Source organism: Myxocyprinus asiaticus, chromosome 8 (genome assembly GCF_019703515.2).
Source record: "Myxocyprinus asiaticus isolate MX2 ecotype Aquarium Trade chromosome 8, UBuf_Myxa_2, whole genome shotgun sequence".
Lineage (NCBI taxonomy): Eukaryota > Metazoa > Chordata > Actinopteri > Cypriniformes > Catostomidae > Myxocyprinus > Myxocyprinus asiaticus.
Window position 1 is genome coordinate 51,096,247 of NC_059351.1, and position 12,562 is coordinate 51,108,808.

General features: G+C 39.2%; 1 protein-coding gene across 1 annotated transcript; it reads right to left on the reverse strand.

The window, feature by feature from the left end:
- Positions 1 to 442: 442 nt before the first annotated feature.
- Positions 443 to 9,629, reverse strand: LOC127444511 (phosphoglycerate mutase 1). Its single transcript, XM_051703895.1, has 4 exons — positions 9,357 to 9,629; positions 4,530 to 4,804; positions 2,526 to 2,706; positions 443 to 1,777 (listed from the first exon to the last, which is right to left on the reverse strand). The coding sequence occupies exons 1-4, from the start codon at positions 9,493 to 9,495 to the stop codon at positions 1,608 to 1,610; spliced, it is 765 nt and encodes a 254-aa protein (XP_051559855.1). The 5' UTR covers positions 9,496 to 9,629; the 3' UTR covers positions 443 to 1,607.
- Between the last annotated feature and the right edge of the window lie 2,933 nt (positions 9,630 to 12,562).

The following is a 12,562-nucleotide window of genomic DNA, read 5'->3' on the forward strand; positions in this document are numbered from 1 at the left end:
CACGCACAACAGTCTCTAGAATTTACTCAGAATGCAGCCAAAAACAAAAATCATCCAGTGAGCGGCAGTTCTGTGGATGGAAACACCTTGTTGATGAGAGAGGTCAACAGAGAATGGCCAGACTGGTTCAAACTGATAAAGTCTACGGTAACTCAGATAACCACTCTGTACAATTGTGCTGAGAAGAATATAATATCAGAATGCTATTGTGAGATGCGGGTTGGCGCTGTTTTGGTGGCACGAGGGGGACCTACACAATATTAGGCAGGTGGTTTTAAAGTTATGCCTGATCGGTGTAAATGTATATATCTATATCTATCTATTATATATATATATATATATATATATATATATATATATATATATATATATATATGTATATATGTATATAATCAATATGCTAAAGGAACCAACTAAAAAAACAAACACCATGCAACATTACTTTCTGCTTAAGTTAACCAACATTTATTAGGGATTGCACATTAAACTCGCTTAAGTGTACACAGAACAGCATCTTTCAGTCAAGCAAAAATAATCTCAACATTTTCAGTCCAAATTACTATGCGAAGGAACAGACGATACGCGAAAATACCATTTTCTGGAGCAAAACATTCAAATATCATTTCACATTCAATAGGGGTGACTGTTTGTGGAAGACGTCAAAACTTGGGCTAAAATACAGTGAATATGACACAGACTACAGCAGGATTACAGTGACATTTACCACACACACACAGGACAAAAAACCCCATCTCGCTTCACAAACATCTCCAAAAATCTCATTGGAATATGATCTGATTCTGATCACCAATCAAACTCACATCTCGACTCTTGAATAACGAACATCCTGAATGCAAACCGTTTTATAGAATTTCTTCTCAGTGCCTTTAAAAGCACAGAATATACATAGCATTTCTATGGGCAACTAGAGATATAGGGCATCAGTAAAATGCACAATTTCAGATGCCCTCCCAATCACTAATAAACTATTGCCTGGATACTGTTGTCAAAGCAATACCATTACAAATTAAACACAAGTGCCCTAATTTGAAATGTGAGGTTGTTTATTTTCAGCACAGAGACTAAATAAAGTTCAAATATGTGAATCTGGCTCAGTTTCATGTATTATTTACATATTCAAGCAGTTAAAGTGACAGTGAAGTCTGTAAGTATTTTTTTTCTGGGGAAAATTTTTTTTTATTTTTTTTTACTTTCATTAAAGGGAAATTTCACCCAACAATCTGATCCTCATGCTGTTCCAAACCTGTATAACATTCGTATTTCTGCAGAACACAAAAGGAGATGTTAGGAACTTTCAACCTCAGTCACCGTTCACTTTCATTGTATGGTAAAGAGCAGCATCTCAGCATTGATCAAAATGTCTCATGTGTTCCATAGAAGAACGAAGGGTTTGTGCTGACATGAGGAAGAATTTCATTTTTGGGTGAAATATCCCCTTAAAATGGTCCCGGTACTCAGGAGTATTAACAAATAAATGATTGGTCACTGGTTTGGTTCTAGGTTCATGGTACAACACAAATTGCATTTTTAAGGAGACTTGTGGGAAAAAAAAAAAAAAAGAGACCATCTATGCACAATGTCTCCGTCTACTTCTTGGCTTTGCCCTGAGCAGCGACGGCTTCCATGGCTTTGCGGACGGTCTCTTCATCTCCCAGGAACTGCATGGGCTTAATGGGCTTCAGGTTCTTGTCCAGTTCATAGAGGATGGGGATTCCTGTGGGCAAGTTCAGCTCCATAATCGCTTCCTCTGACATACCTAGAAAACACACACAGGTCAAATGACAAACCCAGCACCTAACGTTGCGGCCCATAATTTGTGCATGATTGCAGGGTCATTGCTATGCAGTTTCTAAGATGTTCTGACTGGTTTTTAGCACACTGTTAGGGTGTTGTAGGTGGTTGCTGAGGCGTTGCTATGCAGTTTCTAAGATGTTCTGACTGGCTTTTAAGGTGTTGTTAGTGTTTCGTTTGTGGTTGCCAAGGCGTTGCTATGCAGTTTCTGCTATGCAGATGTTCTGACTGGTCTTTAAGTGTGTTGCTAGGGTGTTCTAGGTGGTTGTTAGGGCATTGCTAGTTGCTAGGTTTTTTTGGGTGGTTGCTTAAAAATAATAAATAATTATATTTATTTATCACACATAATACATTTGCATATATACAGTGAAATTCTTTTTTTCACATATCCCAGCTAAGCTGGGGTCAGAGTGCAGGGTCAGCCATGATACGGCGCCCCTGGAGCAGATAGGGTCAAGGGCCTTGCTCAAGGGCCCAACAGTGGCATCTGCCCACATCCAAGTCTCTATGATACTGTGATCTCTGATCATGTATTCTGATGGCTCAGGTCCCTCCATCAATATAAGTCTATGGGATTTTGGGTGTAAAACTGTCTGCCAGGTAAAAATGTGAAATCTGATCGCTTAGAAAACGATATCATATTCACTGCCTTTAAAAATAATACATAATTTCAGCGTCAGAGCATTCGGATATGATCTGAAATGGTTTCTCACCCTCCAGGTGTTTGACGATGCCTCGCAGGCTGTTGCCGTGGGCAGCGATAAGAACTCTCTTGCCCTCCTTGATTTGAGGAACAATTTCTTCATTCCAGAAAGGCAGCGCACGAGCGATAGTGTCTTTCAGGCTCTCACACGAGGGAAGCTGGTCCTCCGTCAAGTCAGCATAGCGGCGGTCCTGCAAACAGACATGGACTAAAACTCCCAATTTTGATTTCATGGGGTTTTAAGGAATACATTGCCTATAACACCATAGGGCCTTTCCCACTGGCGGTACTAAAGCCTGTTTTAGGTACTTTTCCCCAAGACTAGTGCTTTTCGTCGCTTTCGCACCTAAGGAACTATATAGTTCCTCAAAGACGTTTTAGGGGACATTTTTAGCTCCTATTCTGGGATAGATACTTTATGGGCGTATAGGAACAGTGGGAGATGTTGCAGCCTGTGATTGGACAAAACCCTGCACTGAGAAAGGTGAGGAGCTCCATAGCTACCAATAGTAAACAACTAGCTGCTAGTCTGCTACTGAGAGGATTGCGCTAATTTTACAATTCCCTTAACAGAAATAATGCGTGTATGTGTGTGACTTCATGGGGAGGCATGATTTGAGTTTTCATCGCACATGTACTGTGTGACTATAAAGAAAATAAAGTGAATTCTGGATTACTACATTGACTTTTTCCTGGGATGACAGATATAAATAATCAGATGTTTATCGAGAGTGGGTAACTGAACTTTATTATACACTAAACCACCATTAAATCTAGTTTACATGAGGGGAGTATTGCGTGCCTGTTACTGCATGGTTAACTTGCATCAAGACTCTTAAGTGAGTGAGTATTTCAGTACAGTAATTTATGTTGATTCATAAAGGACTTTACTGTAAAAGACTGTGTTGACAAACAGGTTTATTGTGCATTTTCTTTATTTTTGGGGGATTTTCTCCCCTTTTCTCCCCAATTTGGAATGCCCACTTCCCAATGCGCTCTAAGTCCTCGTGGTGGTGTAGTGATTCGCCTCAATCCAGGTGGCGGAGCATGAATCTCAGTTGCCTCCACGTCTGAGACCGTCAATCCGCGCATCTTATCACGTGGCTTGTTGAGCGTGTTACCGTGGAGACGTAGTGCGTGTGGAGGCTTCATGCTATTCTCCGTGGCATCCACGCACAACTCACCACGCACCCCACCGAGAGCGAGAACCACATTATAGCAACCATGAGGAGGTTACCCCATGTGACTCTACCCTCCCTAGCAACCGGGCCATTTGGTTGCTTAGGAGACCTGGCTGGAGTCACTCAGCATGCCCTGGATTCGAACATGCGACTCCAGGGGTGATAGTCAGCGTCTTTACTTGCTGAGCTACCCAGGCCCCCCATAGTGCATTTTCAACATATCGTCCGCTGAGTGCTGCGAGGTTAAACAGCACTTTCGCCACCTTGTCTCATCTCTCACTCCGGCTGCAGCACGGAGCACCTCACACGCGGCTCATGAGCCCATTTTAAACTGTAACCCAACAGGCTGTGTCCGAAAACTGGAAAATGCTGCCTTCGAAGGCTGTATAAGGATGGATGAAGGTAGGATGAAATAAGGTGTTTTTTTAACAGTTCAGATAGTTCAATTAATTCAAAAACACTGTTGTTTAACACCATTAAATGATAATGGATCTGCCTACATTTTCCAATGCAGCCAAAGTTCTTATAAAACAGCCCTAAACAAACAAAAGTGTAGCTCCGATCCTGGCGTCCTCCGTCGGTGTTGTTGCTAGTGAACCGCGAATGGAAATAATGTCAGAATAAAAATGGTCGATACTTGATGACGTCACTACGGTGGTTATTTTGTGAGTGCGAATGCAACAGGGGAAAAGTCTCCTCAGGTTTCCCGTTCCTCGTAAGAGTTCTCATCTAGGAAGTTACTAAGGGAAAGTACCAGGACTGTAGGTGGAAAAGGGCGTCATGTGTAAATGGATTAGCTAAGTACTTTGTGCTCAGTCCTCCTTGTTCCTCACCTTGCTGATGGCGGTGTAGAAGTCATGGTCTGGATCCATGGAAGGAGGTGGGATGTCATAGGAGCGCCTCCAGATCTTCACCTGAGCCTCGCCATGTTTGGCTGCCGTCTCGGCTTTGTTGAGGCCCGTGAGGCCGCCGTAGTGGCGCTCGTTCAGACGCCAGGTGCGATGCACGGGCAGCCACATCTGATCGATGCTGTCCAGCACCAGCCAGAGGGTCCTGATGGCACGCTTCAGCACAGATGTGTAGCATATGTCAAACTCATAACCCGCCTCTGAAGAAAAAAATTTTATGTTATTTATTTTCAATTATTAGTTTATATTTCTTAACTTATTCTTGCTTAAGTTGGTGAGACAAGTTGCTTATTTTGGGCTTGTTTTTTTTTTTTCAGAACAGGTTGCTTGTTTCTATTGCGATATCTGGCAACACTGCAGCTGGTATATCACCCACCCCTGGCACAGTATAATGCCATTTTAAAGGGAATGATAATAGATTTCTTTGTAACTGGTTACCATTTGGAAAGGAAGCACTGGAACGTTGAAGCTGAAAAAAAAAAATGTTTCTACACAGAACATGAGAAACATTATGTTTTTAATCCCTGGCCATTATTATTATTCATTAAGCCACAGAGTAAAATGACCTGTTATCAGTATTAGCCCAGATATTTCGTATCAGTGCTTCCCTATAATTTAACAGATATATGCCGCTGCTAATGGGTGTTTCCTCAAACTCTGGAACTTTATGTGAGTTTCTAAAAAGTAAAATAGTGTTAAAATATTTTTCATACACCCACTAATTTATTTAATTTGTCTAATAACAATGTCCAACAAAGCATCTACATTACTAACTGGAGATTTAATGTCATGAAAATTCTAGAGATCGATCGATACTGATTATTTCTATGTTTAAGTGTCCAATAACTGGTATGCAACTGATTTTTAATCCTTGTTTTTTTATCTGCTTTTAAGCATATTAACAATTTATCACTAAACTCTAGTGAACTGCATTATAAAACTAATACTGGTCTACAAATAATTAATTTGACTAGTTTAAGTTGCAATATACAGTTGCTCAAGGCCCCTCATTTAATTATTATTTAATGAAAAAATATAGTCTTTTGTATGCAACTTTATTGGTAAACCTGATATTAAAAGGACGAGAACCGATTTAGTGGAAAAGTATAAATATCGGTTAAAAATATCGGTCAAATCATGTGGTAGAAATGAGGTTCATTTCCTCTTTTTTTTTTTTTTTTAAGGTAAGGTGTTGACATTTTTAAAGGTGCGCTCAGTAAGTTTTTGCTCGTGTCATCTTGGACTTACAGTGACACCTAGTGGTGTGGATGCAGTATCAATCAAATTCAATAGTTTTCAGTTACAGATGCCATTGTAGAAATTCACTATTCACAATCAGCCATGATTAATTTAATCCAAAGAGTGAAAGTGACTAATAACAAGACGGTTACTGAGATTAAGCGAGTAGTATAAAGCTGGTCATGTGATTCTAAAATGGCAGCCCCCATGAGGGCACCCCTCCCCATGTAGAATAAAACAGCTTTTATAAGGTTACTGATATGACTAGAGTCCTCATCTCATGTGAGTGCTCATTATTTATTACATAGGTTTCAAAATTACAATTAATTTCTTTAGGAGTAAAACTTTTTTAAAAGCTGCACCATGTAAGAGTTTTTGTTTAAAAATGATCAAATTGCCATTACTGATCAAGTACATAAACAATCGAAACAATGTCCTTACCCCAATTCATTTCGGTAAGCCTATATAAAAATAATTAGGTCAGGTCGGATTTGGCGTGAAATCGCTGGCTTATGTCGTTCCTCTTTATGTCATGATGTCATGTCCACAAACATAGGAAAGAAGTACCGGCTGTCACGTGTTTCGGCTGAGGACGCTGCTCAGTTCAGTCAGTCACAATCACACAGTTCAGCATGGCATCGCTGCAGTCTGGATGGATGTTTATCTGTTATCCGTTTACCTGCTATAATTACCTGCTTGGAATTGGATACAGTATGTTGTCTGGTGGGAGTAATGCTTTTATGAATCGAACATTACTTGTGTGTTTACCAATCACGATTCGTTGTCAGGGGAAGTTACTGTGCATGTTTACTAATACGTATGACTAGGGGCCTGGGTAGCTCAGTGGTAAAATACACTGGCTACCACCCCTGGAGTTCGCTAGTTTGAATCTCAGGGCGTGCTGGGTGACTCCAGTCAGGTCTCCTAAGCAACCAAATTGGCCCGGTTGCTAGGGAGGGTAGAGTCACATGGGGTAACCTCCTCGTGGTCGCTATAATGTGGTTTGTTCTCGGTGGGGCACGAGGTGAGTTGAGCGCGGATGCAGCGGTGGATGGCGTGAAGCCTCCACACGCGCTATGTCTCCGTGGCAACGCGCTCAAGCGTTTTAGTCACAGTTTTCGTTTTTTGATGAAAATTTCCTTTAAAAATAGTCAATATTTCGTCATGTTATATTCATTAATTTTAGTCAGTTTTGACATAAATGACATAAAATTTTAGTCAACGAAAATAAAAAATTTTACTTGATGACGACGTGCAAAAAGGACAAAAAAAAAAACTTATCAAATATTCAAATATTTACAAAACAAAAATGTATAAACATTTTCTAATGTAAACAAGTATCAAACAAACACTATAAATGTACATACTGTCCTTGTTGTGAAAAACCTGAGCTCTTGAAATAATAATGAATAGACTGAAGTATTAGCTACTGTTTAGAAGTTAGCCTGTATTCTGAAATCTTCATGCTTTAGAGATTTATTAATTTTCTTTGAAAGAATATTACAGTGCATGTAGCATGTTTCTTATGGAAACCGAGTAGTCACAACGCAAGTTACGCAACGCGTTTTGTCTGACTAGCACATCATTTAATTCCAGTTCACGTTCATTTGTTTCGTTGTGCAGATGCAAGTTGTTCCATAAATGTTGTGGATATATTGATGAATCTCATGTATAAATAGGATGCGTTTGAATGAGGTATTTACCCCATTATAAAGCAGTTAATTTTGCCGGTGTTAGCAAGTTCAGCTCGCGCAGCTCAAGCGGAGAAATCTCCAACACACTGGATTAATGGATTAAATGAAAGCATGTTTAATATCTTCTTCTATTTACTTCTGTTTAAATCCTGCACTGTTAATATCTGGCAGTATAATTTTTATCGTCATAGTTTCATCATCTTCAAGATGCGCCTTTTTCGTCTTCGTTATCGTTGATGAAATCAAAAAGCCTTTCGTCAACAAACATTTTCATCACCGATTTCGTTGAAAAGATTAATAATGTAAAAATTATGAAGTCTTACATTGAACTCAAATCAGCAGGATCACAAGTTTCACCTCTTAAATTGATAATATAATACAAATATTAACAGTCGATAAAACATTTTAATAATCATAAAAAATATACTTGTAACTGGTGGTGATTCAGGAGAGTCCCCCGTTTTCTATATAAAATTGCTTTGAATGTAGTGTCAGAAAAGTGTACAATTCGTTTGTAAATAAGAGTGTTGTTTATCTTCATCAAAGCAAGTAATATTTCATTTTTAAATGTTTAATTGTATAACATAATTATATCAACATGAAAATAGCTCATAATAACTCCGGCTCTGAATATCTTCCAGTTATGATCACAAACAGGCGATGTCCAGGTAACCTCACATCACGAGATTCATCCACCAGAGCAGTTGAGTCAAAACACGACGGACGTAATGTGTTCTTCCACAGATTGCTTGCAATTTTACATTTCAACCACAGATGTCGCTAGAGAGCACAAAGTTACGTGGTGCAGCTTTAATGGGGAGAAAATTACTGAGTGCACCTTTAATATTTTTTTAAGTGGTCGACTTTGTTTTGCAGAGGCTAATTTCTTAGCTAACATTTTCTGCATCCTAAATACACAGTTTAAAATATATGGTCACACTTCTTTGCAAAATTTGGCAAAATAACAATACAGCCAATAAAAATGTACCTTTAATTTTCTTTGTTTAGTTCAAGCATCACTTGTCTCATACTGACACTATTGTCATCTTGGTTAACAAGTACACTAACTTAAAAAAAAAAACTGTAGGGGAAAAATAGTTTATTGTGGTGGAAATGATGCCACAACTGTGGGATAGGCATCATTTTTGACAAATTTACATAAATAATTTTCACATAATAAATACTGAAATGGCTCATTTATTTAACTTTTTGCTAAGATTATCAAAGTGTTAAACATATAATTATTTGTATTTTTATAATGGAAAATGTGTATCAGGCAAAATCAATGAAACCTGTAAATAAAAGGCATTTGAAGTGGCATAAGGAACATTTGTGTTAACCGTACCAATAAGATTTTTACAGTGTGATAAATGTGTTTGCAGTATGTTAGTCAGGTAAAAGCAAGTTTATAGTGAGCACAGGGACAGCAGACAATCTATCCTTGGGCAGATATGCCTCTGGGTGATGATGCAACAGTCTCAATCAATCAATAAATCAATCAATCAATCATACATTCAATGCAAAAGCAGGCTCTAGAAAGATGCTCTGCATGTGCAAAATGAAATACTTGTGTAAACTAGTGCATGCAAGGCAATTATTAAAAGAGAACATGTTGAAAAATATGCTTTTTTTCACCAGTAATAATAATGCATGAGAGAAAATCCATGTCTGCACTGGCCTGTAATGCCGCAGCAGTGTTGTCTGGTTGTCTCCTGTCGGATCTGTGTATAATGACCCAGCAGGGTCACGTACTAATCCAATGCAATGCAAAAGAACACGAGAAGATCGATTTAAACGCATGCATTTAAAACAGCATCACCTTTCAGGGCCTGTCCGCCCCTCTTGGCCTCCTGGACTCCGGTTTCGCTCAGATCGGCATCGAACCAGCCGCAGAATCGGTTCTCCTGGTTCCAGCAGCTCTCGCCGTGGCGGATCAGCACCAGCTTATACGCGGCCATCTCGCGCGGTCTGCACACAAACGCTTTCAAATGCAACAAATAATGGAGGCGGAACAGAGCGGTAATATTGCAACCGTGCTTCTGAAGGTTGTCGCTTGTGAATGTGACAGTTGCGCAATGCGAGGAGAGACGCTTCCTGCTGCACGCGCGACCAATAAGACGCCGCTCTCGCGTGCGTGGGGGAGGAAGAGCACGCGCGCTTCCGCTCTTGAGATTACAGCGTGATACAACAACGAGGCCTGTCAGGCTAACTAACTAATGTTGTTTATTTTACATAATGCAGGGTGAATCATTTAGCTGTCGTTAAGGAACAAATGCGAAATGTGTTGTTAAAAAATATCAATGCAAGCTAGAGTCACTCTCAGTACAAATTCTAATAGACCCCAACAATAAGACTTTGGTGAACTATGATGGTTCAAAAACTTCCAATCTGGAAAGCCCACAATCAACTGTGCAAAAACAAACAACTGAAATCACAGTCTGCTTTTGAAATAGTTTATTAATGCTGGAACAACTATGGTGGTCTACAGATTATCTTTCAATTTATAAAGTAAAAGTGAAAAGATGAAAGGAAGTTAATGTCAGTATGGAATAATCTGTTACTTAAAAGCGGGAAATATGATGGTAACAGGGTTGACGTAAAACCTGTGGTCACAATACATGATATACATAAACTCAAATGTACATACTCAAAAAGATGTGCAATCCCATTACCAATGCAGTACATGGCCTACTTTAGAGTATAGTAATAGTATGCAAATTGCAATGCAGCCAATTTCTAGAGGTAATGTCATTTTAACGTGTAATTCTTTGGTGTGTTCTGACTGGCCGTTGCCTTGCCAAGTGGGTCTTTTTCTGTGGAACCCGTGAAGCTGCTCCTGGAACTCACAGTGCCGCATGGGAACATAACCACAGGGATCACACAGGTCCTAAAACAGAGAGACTGTGATTTTGATGCTATACTGTACTGATGTGCAAAGGCAAAATGCAGTAACTTTTGCTGGAATTTTGCACTGCGTGTAGATTTTTGAGCGCAGTGATTATATCATTTGAAAATCTATTTTGAGAAGTGTTTGATGCATATCCACGCAATAAACATTCTTTATTTCCAAGTCCCGAAAAAAATGTGTTATCCGAATTATACAAACAGTTAGCGTGCACATCCCTTGTTGTAATAGAGCACTCTAAAAATGCTCTGCATTGTAATGTGGACGTAGCATGTGGCCAGAAACATCCTTTACACAAGTACGCAGATGCAAATGCGAGCAACTGGCCACAGCACCTTACTGCAATGTGTGCTCTTGCGTTACTGTGGCGGTAACAAACCGCAGTCCTCAAGGGGGCGATAGAGTTACCTTAAAAAGTCTGTCCAATTGCAACTGGTCCTGCTCGACCCGCTCCGAGCGGGATTCGAACCGGCATCAGCCGGCATGGGAGGCGGGCACACTAACGAGGAGGCTTTATTAAGATTATTAATTTATGTATTATTATTATTATTATTAATCATTTTATATTAATACAAAATAAGCAGTGTTTATCTTAGGCCTAAATGTTAAGAAAAAATATGAATGTAAAACATCATAAATTCATGCTTAAGAATAGAATACCTTTACTATTGTCAAACTATGTATCTCAAACTGCAAATAGAATCATTTTAATAACGTCTAAATAAAGGCACGTGCTGTTCGATCTCCCATCCTGACACTGGAGGTTCTGCAGACCGAATGAGAGTTCTGGCACTGGGGAAAATACTTCAGCTGCAGACAGATCCCAAACTGCATCCAATACATCTCTAGCCATTTATCTGATCAGGGCTGTATGAAAACTAAACAACAAAAATGTAACTCTATTGCTTTGATACGATTTGCCAGTAACAAATGTCAAATTAACTGTGCATCATAATAAATTAAACACTAATGGCGTTTACAAATCACATAAAGTGCTTAATTGCTCGCTCCCTGGAATAAAAGTCAGTTGTTTTTGGCTGATATCCAGTGATGGATGTTGTGAATATCTCATCTTCTGTCCACTGAGGGGTCTCTGATCTCTTCCCCATAGCTACAACAAGCTCATGTGATCTGTGGTCCTGCCAGTGAGGCCAGTCATGCCAGTCATGCCACTCTGTCATCAGTAATCACCCTTCAGACCAGTGTAGCCAAGGGTGGGCCGGGGTGGGCCTGGGCCCACCTGAATTAGACCCAGGCCCACCCAGAATATCGGAGATATCAGAGACATTCTTTGTCTTCAAATATATATTTATAAAATAGTTTTAAAAAATACATAAAATCAGAATTCTGAAAGTGTGAAGAACTGTTTTAATGCATCTCTTCTCTGTTGTTAAGAAACATTTGGTAAAAAATAAAAGTTGGGCGAAAACTTGACCCATACATTTTTATTGAGGCCCACCCAAAAGTTATTTCCTGGCTACGCCAGTGCTCAGACACAAGTCATGCAGCGGAAAATCTGCCCTTTTCAAGAACACACAGCGACTGCTTCCACAAAGTGAGCTATTTGGTTGTATTAGAGAAAGCTGAGGGCATACATTACATTAACGATTAAATAATGATTATTTACTGATGGAGATGTTGAAAAGTGCAAAAAGTCTGTTCTTAAAGGCATAGTTCACCAAAAAAATTAAAATAAAGTCTTTCTCAGTACCTTCATGACACTGAGGGAGGGTACCCCTATGAGTTTTTGTTTTTCACACTTAAAGGAGTTTTCAATTCAAGTTCAGCTCAATCGACAGCATTTGTGGCATAATATTGATTACCACAAAAAAAAAAAAAAAAATGTTTTGACTCATCCCAATTTTTCTTTAAAAAAAGCAAAAATCAAGGTGACAGTGTGGCACTTATAATGGAAGTGAATGAGGCCAATTTCCGAACATTAAAATACTCACTTTTTCAAACGTATAGCCACAAGATTTACTAACCTTTTCTGTGTAAAGTTAAAGCCAATTTTACAACTTCATTGCCATGACAATGTCAACAAACACTAAAACCCCAGAAATGGCTGTAAAAATGACGATTTAAACAACTTTACAGTTCAAATAATACATGAGCTTTAA

Coding starts and splice junctions, on each gene's coding strand:
- LOC127444511 (XM_051703895.1), bottom strand. CDS start 9,495: ATGGCCGCGTATAAGCTGGTGCTGATCCGCCACGGCGAGAGCTGCTGG. Junction 2,707..4,529: donor TCTACACCGCCATCAGCAAG/GTGAGGAACAAG, acceptor GTCTGTTTGCAG/GACCGCCGCTATGCTGACTT. Junction 1,778..2,525: donor CATCGTCAAACACCTGGAGG/GTGAGAAACCAT, acceptor TGTGTTTTCTAG/GTATGTCAGAGGAAGCGATT.